The following is an 18,523-nucleotide window of genomic DNA, read 5'->3' as shown; positions in this document are numbered from 1 at the left end:
AGTAGATAATTTCCAGTACAACAACGTTTCGAAGTCTTGCCTGACGAAGGGGTCCTGTGTGACACCGAAAAGTTGCACTCTCCTTGTGTTGTGATCATGCAATAAACTACCCGTTTGGACGCTACATTGTGTCGATCCATGGTGTGCTGGCAAATATCTACTTTGTGACTTGAACCAGTATCCAGCTGGTTGTTGCTGCAGCACTCAAACTTTGAGAGCTTATCCAGGAACTTGTGCGATGTGAATATGAAGTATCGCTGCTGTACAAGGACTGTGAGTGGCTGATACCAAGCCAAATTCCAGTTCTTACAATTCTTGCATTTAAAACAAATTACATTGATGATAAAACAATGAATCAGGAGCTGCATTAAATCATGCATTTCATATTTCAGCTGTGCTATAAATTATTGCTAAAATCAAAATTTGTTTAGTACAGCCTTTCTCAACCTTCTAACTCCAAAGGAACCCTTGAACTAATTTTCAGTTCTCAGGGAATCCCTGCTAAAATCAATTCACCAGGGAAGAATGCCCCTTACATTTGGTAGCCAGTGAGAAGAATGCCCCCATTACAGTGGTGGTCAGAATGCCACCCTTACTGTCAACTAACAAGATCATTGGTGCCTTACCGCTGGTTCTGCCAAGTGACATTGGCCCTGGAACTATGCAGGTACCATCAGATGGGAGGTCAATTGTCACAACTCAATGAACCCCTAACAACCTCTGGAGAAACCTTGTTTGAGAATGGCTGATCAAAAAATGTAATTGGTGCATTGCTGCTGGTTCTACCAAGTGGTGTTAGCTCTGGAACTATGCGGGCACCATCAAATGGGAGGCTGATCAACTACAGTTCAAGGAACCCCTATCAACATCTGGAGGAACCCTAGTTGAGAATGGCTGGTCTAGTAGCAGAACGCTCAACATTATAAAACTACTTTGCTTCAAAATTCAAATTTTTGCTACTAAAAGTGGAAATTTAATTTAAAACATAGAACGAAGAAAAGGACAGGACAATTGTCCCACTAAGCACTGCTAAAGACTCTTATATATGTGGGCACCTGGTCGCGCTCTTTTTGCAGGTCAGACACTTGATCCTGGAATGCTTCTGTCTTTTTTTTCAAGATATCATAGTTGGATTGCAAATGACGACTCTCTTGAAGTATGGTCTCCTTTTCCTTTTGCCACTGCAAAACAAATCATATCACAAATGTCACAGTGCACCCTGTATCACAGAGAATAGCTTTTTTCGTTTTGGATATAGAGTGGAGAGGGATTAGAATCACTGTCAGTTTTTTTTATTGCTGTCTGTGCCTCCATTAGGGACATTCACTCTCTCTGTTTGTCCTGTTTACCATTTTTACTGAATGTGAAAGAAAATCCCAAATTGTGGGTTGCCCCCAGAACAGTAATAGAGTTGAAATCTTTCTGGGGACACTAGTTCTGGTGGCAACCAGGGGTTCCCTCAATTTGTAGGGATTTCTCCTCACTTCCTGTTTTGTTTATGAGACAGGAAATGAAGGGAAATCTCCCCAGTGGGAGACATATGGCAAAAAAAAAAAAATGGCAGGGGTCTATCAAAAAAATAAAAATAACTTTGGTTCTAGTGTAAGCATAGTCAAAATATTTTTTTTCTGGTTTGGATAGAGCAGAAGAGAGTTAGAACCTCCATCAAGTTTTAATTGCCATCTGTGGGCTCACTTGGAAGATTAACCCTCTGTTTGTCTCCAAACATTGTCCGTGAGAAAGGAAACAATGGGAAAACCAAAAAGTTACTAGAATAAGAGGCAATGGTAAATCTTCCATGGGTATACATGTTGGAAAGCAACATGGTTTAATGTCATATTTCTGGAGTTTCACTTCCTGGTTGATCCAGACAGGTGGCCTTTGGAATGTAACAAGTTTCACATCAAACAAAAGTTTGGCTCCTGACCCACTGGTGTGATAAAACAACATGATTGATGAATGTCCTGCTACAGAAGATCAAAGGGCCAGCTAAGCCATGGATGCATACTGCCCCTGGAGGCCAATACAGCAGGATGGACATAAATATAATATATTAAAAAGACTACCTCTTGGCAGTATCACATTGGACAGGAGGCTAGTGGGGGTGGTTACTAATGGGTCTGAATGAATGTGTAGAAAGTGCACACAGAAGAGAAGTCATCCCTTTTTCGCTCTTGGCTCTTGTCTCATGGTTCTCTGAGTCTCATGGTTCTCTGTTAACATAATTTTTGAGCCCACCTGAGGAGACAATATCTAGAGGACAGCTTTGCGATAAGTACATTTGATGTTCTATTGTTATATGCTTTGTAATATCTTCCTTTAGTGTTCTTGGGAAATAAATAAGACGTTGTTTTACTAAGCAGTGCGTTTGTTTTCATAGCTAACATTATCAGAGTTTTAATAGACTATAGGAATAGGCAAATTAATACTTATATGGAATAAATTGTGGGAATCCGTAACCACCCTCGAATAATTATTTTAGAAGTCATTTCAATTTCAACAATTTATTTCAATACACGATCAAGTGACAGCTGGGGTTTTCTTTACTTTTTTTAGCTTTTCTTTCACTTACTGTTGTAGCTTCTGGAGAGGAAGTTAAAGTATATATGGTCATAGCATACACTTTATTTTTATAATACTAACATTGTAATAACAGTACAAACAGGGGCAGCCCATCCATTAAGGGCGCACGGCATCGTCCCCCTAGCCACGCGTCTGGCCACTTGCAGGATGCCGGATGCATGAATTCCAATGGCGGGGCTGTTTTTTGCAGCACGTGATTAGAGCCTGAGGTTTTAATAGGCTTAAAAATAGGGTGGGCTCGGGACCCAGAGCACTGCAAACTGAGCCCACCCAGTTGTTTGACAATAGCAAATGAATATTTGCTATTTTCACACTGAATCGCCTCCTTGCCAATCAGGAAGTGAGTCTGAGACCAGTTTCCCAATTGGCCGAACGAAGAAGCGTTCTGATTGGCCGACGAGGAGAAGGGACGAGGAGGAAGAAGACGGAAGCTGCCGGAAGCCACTGAGCAGGGGAAGGGGAAGCTGCCCGTGATGCCTACTGATGGTGCCTGCTGCTCGTGATACCCGCCACCCGTGATACCTGCCATAGATGGGGTAAGTGCTCCAGACTTGACGGACTGACCGACTGGACTGAGGGGGGGGGCTGACTGTGGATGCACTGTTTGCCGCCCCTCCAAAACAATTACCACCAGCTGCCACTGAGTACAAACAATAGTTATGTTTGGCAATACAAAATAAGATTACTTGACAAATCTCCTTTTCATGTCCTCAATTCTGCCTGTCTGCTGACAATGTATTTCCACATCTTCCTAGATTCCTTGCATGTTTGCAGCTTCTTTTCTGCTCTTTACTTTTGATTTCTAAGGACTACAAATCTACCTCCTGAAACCCCTCCTCTGAGCAGTAGGATCTTTATAAAGCAAGTCCACAAATTTCAAGATTATCCAGATTAATAGGCTTAGGCTAGAAATAAGTGTAATGCAATGTGGAAATGAATAAATTATTGTACATTTTGAACGTAGATCCCCTTCCGGGAAATCTCTTCTATGAAACCCGAACAGCAAAAAATAAGCTGGTAGAGGTTTTACTCCTCCCCTACTTAATAAAAAATTTAATATTGAAGTTTGGGTATGTTTCCATTGATCTAGCTCGGCCAAATGTAACTATGAATATACCATACCTGTGGGATTCCTCTAGAAGCTGGAGATTACCGTAGTAGACACCCCTACTGCAGTGATGTCCACTTGCTTCTGTCCTGCTGCATTGCAAACTCAAGACGTCACTTGTTCAGCATTGGCACCATTCAGAAAAAGCTTTGCATTTCCTCAATGATTGCAAAGTGTTCCCTGATTGGACAAGGTTGAACAGAGGAGCAGGGATGTCACTAAGTTCATTGCACCGGATTTCAGTTTTGAATGGACACAATTGAGTTGAATCACCTTCCAGCCCTTTAATTTTCTCATCAGTTGCAATATTGTAATTTCCATGAAGTTGTTTGAGCTTCTTCCCCATCCTACATGACCATAGCAAAGGTTTACTCTTGGCGATGGACTTCCCTGTTACTTAGTAGTTTTGTGTCCTGTAAAATCCATGGATGAACTATGAAGCCACCAATTAAACTTTAAATGGTTATAGAGTTGGTTCCTCCTGAACCAGCTGAAATTGGAGCCATGGTTGGTCTTGTTTGACCTCCTTTTATCTGAAAATCAAAGGCACATAGGAAGGGGGAAATATTGGCCAAACAGTGGACTCATCTAATCACAGTCATTGTTCAGATATTCTGACAGCCGAGGATGCCAGCTGTCTGAATACAATATCCAGCAGGAGCGATTCTTACATCCAGAGGTTTAGCATGAATAGGGGAATCAAGTAATTTCTTAAGATGTATGGCTAGCTTAATACAGTCTTTGATAAATATAGATGCAAGAAGGCACCCAATGGTAAAATATTTAGAATGGAGTTACCATTAAAATAAGGCACTACTTACAATATGACACACTCTTATGTGTACTGTCACTTCTTCCTTCTCTGGACAAAAATAACAAATCTACCCTTTTGTCGCCTGGTGCAAAATGGAAGTATAGCATTTGCAGCAGCCATGACACAATGGGGAAAGGGGGAGGGGCTTAGTTGGAAGGACAGATCTGTATACCCCCTTGCACACATGGGCAATAGAGTTTAAACTGTGGTCCTGCTCGCATACAGGAAAGAATATTTTTGTTCATATTTATTTTATATAATATAATAGTCTGGAAAGTTGAAGTAAACAATAAAGGTGGTCGCATACCATAATTTCAAATGCCTCTCCAGCTGCTATCTTCTTTTTGGCAGCACAAAGCTGAGCTAACAACTCTTCGGAACTTGGTAAAACCCCATCTGAGCACTTCTTTATGTCCAGCTCTGCCTGCAAGCAAAAATATATGACAAGAAAAAAAAATTGCATTAATAGATATGAACTGTTATTTTGTTTTCTAAAGCCCTGTGTATGCATAAACTATTTCCCTTTTTAATTTAAATCCTTGTTTTCGCCATTTATTTATCTTTTGCTAGCCATCGGTACTGATGATCACCTGCAACCTCTTTTCAGCTACTTCAGAAAGAAGGACACTGTGGCTTCAGATGCCCACACTGGAGATGACTGCTCTGCGCAGAAACTTCACAAAATAAGAAAACAATGCTGCACAGATAGAAAATGGGCATAGTTTACAGCATACCTTTGTTACATTGCACGAGACATGAGTATTCTAGGGGTATTTTTATCTTAAAAGTCATGAAATTTCAAATGAAATTATGGGCTCCCTTCGATCGAACAATGCTTTTTTTAATCTATTTTATCATCTGTAATACATCTTTAAATTCCTTTTATTATCATACCTTTAAGTTATGTAGCACCCTCCACCATAGGTGGGAGCTAGAGTGAGGATTTTTTGTAGATTCTGTTAGTACAGGTACATTTAGACTGGCCTATGCTGCAAGCTAGGTCTGTTTGTTTTGATCTGGGGGTCAGGGAGTGGTTAGTGTAGCAATGGGTGTGACCACCCGTACTTTAGTTCTGAGGCGCCTCCCCTTCTTCCAGGGAGAATGTTCTGGAATAGGGGCAGGGCCTAGATCTGGAGTGGCATGTGGAGTGGCAGGCTCTTGTGAGGAGCCATAACCAATCCCCAACTGGAATTGGCAGGGGGCAGGACTCCCGTATAAGCTGAGGTAACAGGCTACTGGGAGGAGTTTTCAGCCGGGAAAAGTGGAGAATGGAGTACTAGACAGCAGCAGGAGGACTCTCCCATCTGGGGGGGGGGGGTGCCCAGGGAGAGCTTTGAGGGAGCTTCACCCTTACACGGTCATGGGTGAAGTCCTCATCGTTACACGGTCATTGATGAGGAGTTCCTAGAGCAGAGGGGCAAGAGAAGCTGTTGGAACATACGGTGCGGTTAATCTCCATCATGGACTCAGGTCAGAGAAAGGTCGGTGAGTGTACCAAAGTGGAGGGCTAGATGTGGAGACATGCCAGGAAGTCTGTGAGAGAACTCCGTCCTTACACAGTCACAGATGAAGTCCTCATCATTACACAGTCATTGATGAGGATTCCTGGAACAGAGGAGAGACTGTGGGGAATAGTGTCAAATCGATGCGGCCCGAGGACTCAGGATCTGCATGGAGATGCAGGGAAGAGACTGTAGATGTTATATGTGTGCATCATTTCTTCAAGGCACAAATTAAGTTCTAATTGATAAATATGATGCCAAATTTATTCGATCTATGGGCATCACATATACCCCCTTTACCCCAACCAAGTTATATCCCCCACAATAAATTAAAAAAAAAAACAAAGCAAATGACTGTTCATTGTCTCAGAGGTGATATATGGAAGTCTGGCAGCAGGGTGATATGGTGAATATTAGTAACTAGTGGCAACACAATGCTACAGTTATCAGAAATAATTGCAATGCATCCACATATCTGAAAGGTTAAACATAGGAACTTGGAAGTAATAAAGTGTAACACGGGCAGCGTTGAGTGGTCAGCCAAGGAAACTTAAAGTAGAACTATAGGCAAAACTTTTTTTCTTAATTTTCGGATGGAGTAAGGGAGGGTTAAACCCTGGTCAGATTTTTTTTTTTTGCCATCTTTTTGCCATCTGTGTCCCATTGAGAAGATTTCCCTTCACTTCCGGTCCCATAGCCAAACAGGAAGTGAGAGGAAATCCCAGCAAATTAACTATTACCTGCAATTTTACTATAAAGAAAATCCAAAATTTTGGGTTGTCCCCTGAAAAGTAATAAAGGGGGAAATCTTCCAATGGGGACACTAGTTAAGGTGACTCATTGGAGACCCCTAGGTCACCTTAACTAGTGTCCCCATTGGAAGATTTCCCCCTCTATTAGTTTTCAGGGGACAACCCCAAATTTTGGATTTTCTTTTACTTTTACTTTCAATGATAATGGTAAACAAGACAAATAAAGAGGGGGGATCTCTGCAACAGGGGCACAGACTGCAATAAAATGGACAAGTGTTCTAATCCCTCTCCACTTTATCCATTCATGCTTACTCTCCTTCAACACTGGAAGATGCCTGCAGTGCCATCAGCACAAAACTGGCAGAAACCAGTGGGACCCAGGTACATCCACCTACTGTCTGGAGAAATCTGGCCAGAAGTGGTCCTCAAATTCCTTCAAAAACTGTGTGCAAGTTTACCTAGAGGAATTGATGCTGGTTTGAAGGCAAAGGGTGGTCACGTTAATTTTAATTTGGATTTCTCTTTTGTTCACTTACTTTCCATTTTGTTAATTGATAAAACATAAACTATAACGCTTCCTTTTCTGAAAGCATTCTTAGTTTACGGCATTTTTCAGACCTGCCTAAAACTTTTGCACAGTAGTGTTTATCTACTGTTTATTATTCATAGAAATTGATAATCTAAATGCAGTGACCCATAGTCATAGCGACCCTTGGTCATTTTTACTATGTTTGTGGAATAAACTTCCCATCATTCAGGCTGCGTTCACACTTTCACGGAAGGGTGCATTGAATTAAGGAATCTTATTAAAATAAATGGCCTGGAAATGCACCAAAAAAAAAAAAGAAATGTTCTATTTTTGGTAACACTGCTCATCAAAACACAGGGTAGTGCATTACTGTGCTTTGTGGTGCATTGCAATACATGTGCATTGGAGCTGCATTGCCCTAGTGCATAGTGGTGCCATTCAAAATGAATGGGACTGCAACATGCTTTTGTACATAATGTGTGTAGTGGAAAAGTGTGCAAATACTAGCTAAAGTGTGCTGTTTATGAAGTGGTTCATTTAGGCTGAATAATTCTTTGGCCTGTGGTGATTCAACACGATGGCGTGCATCACTGCCAAATCATCCATGTATCTTTCTTAGAAGCGGGAGTATCTTGCACAATTTGATTCAATACAATTCAAGATATTTGGAAGGTACAAACAGACGATGATCATCATTCCACTTACCGGTTGGGTTTCTCCTGCCAGATCCAGCCTTTCTTTCAGCTTCCTGTTTTCCTTTTTAAGGGCTAGAATCTCTTTTTCACAATGGCCATGATTACTGCAGCTCTGAGCCACTTGTAGCTCCATTCTAAGTCTATGAAGATCCTCTTTAACAGCATATAACTGTAAAGGCCACAGGGAAAATTAACACAGCAATCTGAGATGAGATGAACACCAAAATTTTAGGCAAAACATATATTCTTTTCATCAAGTGCGGGACAAGGGGTGGCTGCTTCTTCTAGAAGGGGGGATTTTGTTTGGGGGGGGGGGGGGTGCTATGAGTGGAGCGGTGATTTAGGGGCTTTTGTTTTTGGAGGGGGGATAGGGGGAAGAATATTTTTGCTAGAAGGGTAATTGAGGGGGTAATTGTGCTGAGAGGGGAGATTTGGAGTGGGGGGAGAAAATGTGTATTAGGAGGGGAAACTTTAGAGGTAGAGGATTTTTGCTAGGAGGGGGTGATTGTTTTGTAGTGGGGGGCATTTGAGCTAGAGAATGGGGGGGGAGAGAGATTTGTGCTAAGGGGTATGTTACCAAGGGGCAGATTTATGCTTAGGAGGTAAGCATGCATATTAGTTCTCAGTTTTTCTGTGGGGGGATTTTAGCTGACACATAATGCTCATACATCTTTGGGGGGGGGGGCAGTTTGTGGCATGTTTACCCTGGGCTCTAGATGACCTTGTCCTGGAACTGCTTTTCATAATTCATACATATCTGTGCTCATTTCGGAAACAGACTATCACTTCAACAGGAATAATATATATCATATTACACATTTGATGACTCCTCAAATTGTCACCCTTAGAAAAAATGAATGGTACAAAATCACAGATCATTCAAGGATATTGGTGCTCAAGGGTCAGATGTCCATCATGGAGCTTATAGGAACAAAACCTTGGCACCCAAAGCATCATTCTTTTGCTAAGGTCACCTTTAGTACATGTAATGTTTTCTTGTTTTTTTGGTTCTAACCTGGCTTAGAATTCTATGACTAAGCCCCCTTGGGCGGGGCAAAACGCGTTAGTGAAGGCGTGGTCAATAGAGTAGTGCTGGCTAAGGCCACCTAACACTTTACACAAGTCAGGTTGGTATCGTTACCGCTGGATGAGTTTGTTCCGCTATAAAACCCAAATCAACTTTCAGTTAAAATCAGCTAAATACTTTTCAGGTGCAACATTACCAAAGGTGTGCAAAAGTCTTATCTTTAGAAAGCAGCCACAACCTGAGTAGAAAAGCCTGTTCCTTGCCAACATCTAGTGGACTGCTTTCACACACTTGCAAATGGGGCTGATTACAACCTGAAGACTCCATGGGGGTACTCAATGGTTAGCTGTGGACAGAAGTCTCATTGAAAGCAATTGGAAGCTGATAGCACCTGTAACTAAATCCGCCCACTCACATGTTGTCGCTCATGGAATGAATATTTGCAAATGATTAGTCCTGGAGGCAAACAGGTAATCACTGCATTTGCACGTGTGAATGGGGCCTAATAGATTTCCTGCTCATAGGAAACCAAACTCTGCAACATTTTGGGTGTTACAAAATGACATAAACATCTAACTGAATGTTATAAGCAGTATCATTAATTACTTGTCCTTCTAAAATTAGCAACAATACATTTATTGGGTGGAGCCTGATAAACATTTATGAGGAATACAAAACCTTTTGGTATGTTAATAGAATGCTTATTTATGCAAATCTTTATACCACACTTAATTATGCCTATGTATTTTACAGATTTTAAAGGATCTATTTATGTTTCTAAGAGATTAATTCCTGTATCATCAGCATCTAGTGGCCAAAATGCAGTGTATTTTCTCAGTGACATATTTCAGAAAGCTACACTGCATTTTGACCACTAGATGGAGCTGACAATACAGGCATTCATTTCTTAAATAAATATATAGAGACATTTCATGCAGCTTTCACAAATTCTTCTGTAAGTGCACCCATTGTTTTTGTTTTGTTTTTTTGGATAGATTGCAGCGAAATTTGATCTTCTGTCTGGTTTTGACTGCTATTTAGGAGAGTTCCCCTCATTGACAATTGTTTTATTAAATAGGAAGTGGAGACAAATCAGCTACAAGGTCATATACAAAAATAAAAAGCTCACAGGGGTTTTTAGCCTTCCATTACAAAAAATATTTTGGTCTCTTTAGCTATTGGAGACAGTTCCTGTCAGTAAAATAGTAGCTCTTATTCCTGGTTCACATTGGTGCGATGCTGGAAACCCTTTGATTCAGTTCCGGTTCCCGCATCGCACCTGAATCGCACACTGGTTCACACTGATGTCAGTGAACCGATGGGTGTGTGAACACCCATGCGATCAGATTCCAGTGAGGACCAAAAAGAGGGTCCTGCACCATTTTGGTGTGAATGCAATGCCATTTCAGCCATACAGTTTGTATGGCTGAATTTGCATTGTGCAGACATCGCAGGTGATCTGCACATTACAGGCAATGTCAAGTGTGAACAATGCACCAGGTAATAGTCAAAATCAATTAGGGATACTAATTCTTCCTTACTCTATCCAAAAAATGAAAACATGTTTTGGCTAAAAATACAAATAAAGTCTGAATGAACAGCATAGCTCCCAACTGTCCCTGATTTGGAGGGACTGTCCCTGATTTGGAGCAATGTCCCTCTGTCGCTCAATTTACCTTATTTTTGTCTGATCTATATAATTGTATGTAGCGCCAGCTCCTGACGAGCATGCGCTATATGTTTTGAAAATTAATATTCCTAAAATCACAGTTGGGTTTCAGGGCTAATTTTGCAAAATTATGGTTTCAGTACCAGTCTGGCTGGATTGCACTGGGTTCTCCTGGATTGCAGGTATCGCTGTCACCGCCAGCAAGTGGTAGAATGCAGTCTAGTTGGATGTATTGAGTGCTATCCCTTTCTCTGAGCCAGCCCAGTGGCAGGGTTTTCCTGTTGTGTATTCTGGGAGGTGGTATTTAAGGTACTGGGATCACGTGCTTCGGGGTTCCCGTCCAGAAGAGATTTTCTATCTGTTTGGTCCTGGTCCTCCTGACCAGCCCTCATGACCCTCCTGGCATGGGGTGCGGATCCATGCAATTCCAAGCCTTGGGGCTGGATAGCCCAAGGTGCAGAAACTGCAGGGACAGGCCTGAATGGATTTGAGGCCCTAATGATCCAAGGGTGGTCCAGTGCCGTCTCATCCGAGGAGAGGCCCAGCAACTGGAGAAGCATCCAGGGGAGGACTCTTCAGGAGAAGGCCATGCGCAAGGCTGGCTTCTCTGAAGGAGCCTGGAGGCTCAGTTGAAGGACACTTTGTGGATTTATGTACCATGCGATAGTTCTCTAAATTTGTCTACGTCCCTCGGTTACATCCAAGTCTGTGGCAGAGACTTTATTTCTTAAGTGTTCTATATCCAAGTCTGTGGCAGAGACTTTGCTTTACTTAACACCCTATCGGCTGCTAGGCCTAGTGAGAGGAGGTCTATCCGGGGGTTGTGAGAATCCAGTTGTGAAACTTTATTCTCTGGATTTCTTCTATGGGAGACTTTCTATTTTTGTAGTTCCAAAAGTACCTGAACTTCCTTCCTAACCCTCTATCCTGCATTAAGAGACTGTGTTATCTTCTAAATAATTAACCCAAAAGAAGATTCAGTGTCAGTTTCTGCATTTCTTTGGGCCATCTACCACAGGAACCCCTAGACAGAGGCAAGGTCAAGAAGGTAACGGTAAGCCCAACAAAACCAGCAGCTCCTTGGGGGGTCAGTGCTATATGTATATAAAATGCTCTTTTTATCTTTCAAAAAGTCCTTCCCAGTGCTTAACCTTTCATCCAATTTCTAAATTGCGGCATTTGTACATTTTAAAAGCCAATATGAAGCAATAGTAGTGGTAAAAAAAGTCCTTGTGGATATAATTAACCTTTTTTTGGTTAATTATCCTTTAAGGGGGTGTGTCCTATGCCTACATGCTTTTGTTAGTAGGTGCCCCTCATTCCCATCTCAAAATGTTGGGAGGTATGCATCTGTAGAATGTATAGGCATTTATAAGTGTGATGCATACAATACATCTGAATAAATAAGCATTCTATTAACATACAAAAAACTCTTCTTACTCATCACCTTTTATCGGGCTCTGCCTAGTAAATGATTGTTGTATCGTGAGATAAACATGAAGGCTGCAATGGCTGACCTCTAATTATAAAAAACGCTAGTTGCTAGAAAGCTTACCCTTTTTTGCTTCAACCCTTTGAGTCTCTGACCCTGAACTAGTATGCAGATAATAACTTCTGACATTTGTCAGACTTTCCTTCAATAATGGCAGCCCTGGAATTTCTCAGACTTTAACCCAATCATGACCAGAGGTCACTTAGGCCCCTTTCACACTGGGGCAGTGGGTGTGTGAGCACTATTTTTAGCGACACTTTACCGTCAATTACACAGCGCTATTCAGCCGCTAGAGGGGCGCTTTTACTGCAGCAGCGCTATGCGGTCGGTATAGCCGTGCTGCCCTATTGATTTCAATAAGCAGGAGCGGTTTAGGAGTGGTGCATAAACCGCTCCTTCACCGCTCCAAAGATGCTGCTTGCAGGAATTTTTTTAACATCCTGTAGGCATACCTCTCCAGTGTGAAAGCCCTCACTGGAGAGACAGGAGCGGCTCTTCACAGGCGCTATGCAGAGACTATATTTATCGTTGTAGCACCTGTAAAGCGCCTCAGTGTGAAAAGGGTCTAAAGCCTATCCTAGAGTCCCAGACAAAATCTTGACAGAAGAAAAAAACTCTATGGGGTCTATTTACCAGGGATGAGCTTTATGTTTGAGCTGAACTCATGTTCGACTCGAACATTGGCTTTTTCGCCATTTCACCGAACAGTGAACAATTTTGGGTGTTCGCTGCAAATTTGAAAGCCACGGAACACCCTTTAAAAGTCTATGGGAGAAATCAAAAGTACTCATTTTAAAGGCTTATATGCAAGTTATTGTCATAAAAAGTGTTTGGGGACCTGGGTCCTGCCCCAGGGGACATGTATCAATGCAAAAAAAAGTTTTAAAAACAGATGTTTTTTCATTTTTTCAGGGGGCAGTTATTTTACTAATGCGTAAAGTGAAACAATAAAAGTGTAATATTCCTTTAAATTTCGTATCTGGGGGTTGTCTATAGTATGCTTGTAAAGTGGCACATATTTCCCATGTTTAGAACAGTCTGACAGCAAAAATGACATTTCTAAAGGAAAAAAAGTCATTTAAAAGTACTTGTGGCTACAATGAATTGTCGGTCCACAATACACATAAAAGTTCATTGCTAAAAACGGCATGGGGATTTCCCCACAGGGGAACTCCAAACCAAAATTAAAATGTGTGGGGTCTTCAGGTCTGGAAAGGATATTAAGGGGAACCCGCGCCACAATAAAAAAAACGACATGGGGACCCCCCTCAAAATCCCTCGAAATCAGGGACAGTCCCTCAAAATCAGGGACAGTTGGGAGCTATGCAAGCTGAGCATGTGCAGAGTGACTTTGTCTTATTGGAAGAAGGAGAGGATCAGTGAAAACAGTATCAAACAGCCTTTTTACACAATGTATTAATCCTTTACGTTCCACAGTGAGTATAGCAAGCATGATTTACTGCATATACACACTGATTTTACTTTTGTGGGTTTAGTAACACTTTAAACTTCTTAAAGTTTATCTTTAAATTCACCAAATATAATCCAGGCGCATCCAAACAAAAGGTGCACAACATCTCTCAGTTTAACTAGAAAACTTCCAGTTTAACTCGTTTCCAGCCTAACTAGAAAAGCCGGTCACCTGCCAGCATGCTCAGCTCTGGGTGGAGAACCAGGGAACTATTTGCCTGGTCTGACGCACCCCTGCTGGGTCAATTCCAAAGGCAGAGGGGAGTGGCAGACTGAAACTCCTCCTTAATTTTAAGCTAATTGAACATCCACATGGCAAAGTGAAAATTGGTCTCATTTAGTAAATCAATCCTGATATGTTTTGCCTTTTTTATCTGTAGAATATAGGGATCCACAGAGCTTTGAGTACAACAATAAACCATCAAATACATAAATGTAAGACTATATTATTGTTATTATTTTATAATATTATAGTTTATTATATTATATTATAGTTATGCTAACCTGTTCTTGCAGGTCACTGTTCCTACTTTGCACTGCGTCCTTTTCCTGCAGGGCATGAGAATATCTCATAGAGAGTTCATACTGTTCATCTTTTAGTTTGCTCAGCATCTGACTCTGGGCATCCAACTCTCTGTGAATTCTTTGGTTTTCATACTCCATGATGCGAACGCACTCTCCTTCCTCTTCAAGCTGCTGCTGCTTTTCACGCATTTTGTGCAAGTGGTGCCCCAATGATTTTTTCACCTGTTTCTCCTGCATCAACTCTTCCTGCACTCTGCTCAATGAGTTCATCAAAAATATGCTCAGTGAATGACTGTCTATAAGTTCTGCATAAAAAAAAGTAGGTGAAAGATTGAACTAAATAAAATGTATCCAGTGCATATACTCTTTTCTCTTACCATACACTATAAATACACTATTGTGGGCATGCTGTATTGATGGAGAAAACACTTGATGAGTCTGAGTGGGGAGATGAGTTGGGGGATGAGTAGTAACATGAGACTGATGTGGTATACATCATTGACTTCTTTCCATTTTTTTTATAACATAAAACAAACTGTGGAATAACAGAAACTGCTGTTCCGCAAAATTGGACTTTAACCACTTCAGCCCTGGAAGGTTCACCCCCCTTCATGACCAGGCCATTTTTTGCGATACGGCACTGCATTATTTTAACTGACAATTGCGCAGCCGTTGTGATGTTGTACCCAAATAAAATGTCCTTTTTTTCCCCACAAATAGAACTTTGTTTTGGTGGTATTTGATCACCTCTGTGTTTTTATTTTTTGCGCTATAAACAAAAAAAGACCATCAATCTTGAAGAAAAAAAACAATATTTTTTTACTTTCTGCTATATAACACATTTAATAAAAAAAAATAGAAAATCTAATTTCTTCATCAATTTAGGCCAATATGTATTCTGCTACAAATTTTTGGTAAAAAAAAAATCCCACTAAGCGTATATCGATTGGTTTGCACAAAAGTTATAGCGTCTACAAACTATGAGATTTTTTTGATTTATTAATTTTTTTACTAGTAATGGCGGCGATCAGCGCCTTATAGCAGACACTTATAACGGACACCGAAATGAAACTTTTGAAAATTTTTGGGGACCAATGACACTAATACAGCAATCAGTGCTAAATAATATGCATATATGCAAATATGTCACTGTACTAATGACAATGGCAGGGAAGGAATTAACATCAGGGGCGATCAAAGGGTTAAATGTGTTCCTAGGCAGTGCTTGCTAACTGTGGGGGAGTGGCTTTGAATGGGAGAGGGTAAAGATCCATATTCCTGCTTAGTAGAATCACAGGATTAGTACATTCCTCTCTCAGAGAACAGTGGTTGCCTTGTTTACATAGGCAGACTGCTGTTTTGCTTGTCTCCCGAACAATCGGTGGGTTCCGGCATCATGTCCGCCGGACCTGCTGATTGGCTCCCACTGTGTCCAATCGCAGCAGGAGCGGGTCGCCAGTGGTCCGGAAGTATCAGATCACATACTAGATACGTGATTTGGCACAGAGCGGCCACCCTGCAGCAGTATATGTGTGAGGGATGGATCGCAAGTGGTTAAAGGTTGTGGCAGTGCAGTGCCCTGCTAGGGTGTAAAAAGAGTTGTTGACCCAGAATTCTCATCGAGACAAGATGAGAGGCTCCAGGTGGATTTTGTAATTTAGAAGAAGTTCTTCAGTTTCCATACAGTTTAGTAAAAATAATTTTGGGACTGGGAGCCCAGAGTTCTTGTGGCGATCTTGGTGGGATGAAATCCCTAGTCCTTTGATTAGATTTTGTGGATAACCAGCACACTGATGCAGGTGAGTGTTTGTTTTTTTTGGAGGAATCTGGACTAGGGCTCTGGGCAGACAGAGGAGGTCGCTGCCCAGGAGTACATATGGGGCTGCCGAGTGTATGGATCAAGATTTTGGGAGAGGTACGGGGTGGTACTGTGTCATGGGCTGTAGGACCAGACTAAAGGCCAGGAGGCTTATTATTGTTTGTTTTTTGGATGGAAGGAAGCTGCTGAAAACGCCTGCTTTTTTGAACTTTCTTCTAATAAAAATGGGACCCTAAAAAGAATTCTGCAAGTGGCTATGCTTGCTCTACCTCTTGAATCTAGTTCTCACAGGGTACATTATGAGAGGAGTCAAACTATTATAAAAGTTCCATTTTAATACATCTTATTAAAAAATGGGTACAAAATTTCATAAAAACCTATAAAAGTTAAATATATAGATGCCACTCAGAACCAGGACTGGATCCCTGCCAAATTTATTCAATCTTCAGTTAATTTAGTTTCCGTTCCCACCTCCCCCAACCTGCCCTACCTAGCCAACAGGCTTTAGCTGTGTTTCACACTTTTAACCACTTGCCAACTACCTGCCCGCAAAGTACTACGGGGGAGCAGCAGCTGTAGACAAAGCGGCATACGTATACGTCGCTGCCTACATCTGGGTTTAGGACTATCGCAGTCCCATTATGAGTTGCTGACCGCAATTATTGGTAGTATTAAAAATAAATTTTTCAATATATACAGTATATCATAGTTTGTAGGTGCTAAAATTTCACACAAACCAATCAATATATACGTATTGGGATTTTTTTTAAATCAAAAACAGAATAAATTTTGGCCAAAGAATATTATTTTTTATTTTTATTGGATGTATTTTATAGCAGAAAAAAAAATTATATATATATATATATATATATATATATATATATATGTTTTTTTTTTTTTTATTTCGTCTTTTTTGTTTATATTGCAAAAAATAAAAAACTCAGCTGTAATCAAATACTACCAAAACAAAGCTCTAATTGTGTGAAAAAAGGATAAAAAAAAACTCAGCGGTGATCAAACACTACCAAAAGAAAGCTCCAATTGTGTGAAAAAAGGTTCTAAATTTTGTTTGGGTACAGCGTTTCATGACCGCACAATTACCAGTTTAAGTAGCGTAGTGCCGAATAGCAAAAAATTACCTGGTCATGAAGGGGGGTAAAATCTTCCAGAGCTCAAGTGGTTAAAAATGGGTTGGGGATCCATCTAAAGGGTTTTTCAAATCGGCCCCTGTAGGACTAATAAATGATCTGTATCATCTTCCTACACGTGTGCCTTCTGTGCACATGCACAACAAAGCTAACACAATGTGAGGGAGTATATCTGTGTATGTCTATAAATACATACTTGCATGTGTGTGTAAAATGCTTATTTAAAAATACAATATTTGTAAGGCAGACAAGTCAAAAAAAATTATATAGTTTTAGAAAATGGGGATATATTTCTATTTCTATATTTAGAGGCATTTTATTTATTTTTATGTATCTATTGCTGTCTTTGTACCCATTGATGATATTTCCTATCATCTCCTGTTCAAGTGACTAGCTGTCATCAGAAATAAGAAATAAAAAAATTCAGAAATAAAAATTCAGAAATAAAAAAAGAACAAATCTCCCCAGCAGAGACACAGCAATGAATGACAGCAGTTCCGACCCTTTGGCTTTCTATTCAAAAATATTAAAAAAAAGCAGGGTTATCTTATAGAACTTTATTTGGTGAATTAATTATTGGTGGAATATACATTACTTACTAAATATTTGTTTAGAGTTTTTATATTTGATTTTTATTTTATATTAGAGTTTTGTTTTTTGTTTTTTTAAATATATCCACAAGCAAGTGCCACAATATAGTTATAAATGATCTATTGTGTTATGTTTACTCTTAAGCTGGCCATACACTAGTAGAATTATTGATAAAAAATGTTCTCATCAGTACGTTTGATGACTTGACAAATAACATTCAAACATACTTAAAAAAACATATGTTTTTAACATTTGGTTTTTTAGCGAATGGACTTTGCGGAACAAAAACACATTCCCTGTTAGAAATTTGTTAATTTGATAAAAAAAAATCCATCCAGCTGCTTTGAACTTTATCACTGCAGTCAAAAACAAACATTAATTTGACCACATAACGAAAAACGAAGGAACGTTCTTACAAACTTTTCTAACAAATTCTGCTAGTATTTGGCCAGCTTTACAATAGGTTAACTTTATTGACTGTACAATGTGGTTAAATAAGCAAAAATACATTACAAATCTGTTCTGTTCTAAAGGGAAAAAAATGGCATTATTTTCTATTGTGTTGAGGTTACATACTGATGATATTAGCCTACAGTTAGGATAGATGGGTAGACAAGATAGGCAGATGTATAGATAGATACTGTTTTTGCAGATCTTTTATATCATACATAAAAACCTTTACACTGCCTGTTCAGCCATTAAAGGATGTGTAAGAAGAAGTAGCAGTTCTAACCGGACTTCCTTACTGCATCAACTAATGCCCCGTACGCATGATCGGAAACTCTGCCAGCAACAGTCC

At 40.3% G+C, this 18,523-nt stretch overlaps 1 protein-coding gene across 2 annotated transcripts in view; it reads right to left on the bottom strand.

Moving 5' to 3' along the window:
• The window catches only part of CARD14 (caspase recruitment domain family member 14), a 194,175-nt gene that overhangs the window by 96,704 nt on the left and 78,948 nt on the right, over positions 1-18,523 (bottom strand). For both annotated transcript variants that reach the window (XM_077459619.1, XM_077459618.1), the window contains exons 5-8: positions 14,146-14,471; positions 7,994-8,152; positions 4,813-4,929; positions 1,056-1,181 (exon numbers count right to left, since the gene is read on the bottom strand). In XM_077459619.1, the coding sequence (XP_077315745.1) occupies positions 1,056-1,181; positions 4,813-4,929; positions 7,994-8,152; positions 14,146-14,471 (728 nt within the window). The remainder of the gene's footprint in view (positions 1-1,055; positions 1,182-4,812; positions 4,930-7,993; positions 8,153-14,145; positions 14,472-18,523) is intronic.

The sequence above is a fragment of the Lithobates pipiens genome, unplaced genomic scaffold (genome assembly GCF_037356315.1).
Source record: "Lithobates pipiens isolate NorthernLeopardFrog02 unplaced genomic scaffold, aLitPip1_a1.2 Scaffold_28, whole genome shotgun sequence".
In the NCBI taxonomy this organism is placed as follows: Eukaryota; Metazoa; Chordata; class Amphibia; order Anura; family Ranidae; genus Lithobates; species Lithobates pipiens.
The sequence above is the reverse complement of the archived record's forward strand: the minus strand, read 5'-3'. Positions and strand labels throughout refer to the sequence as shown.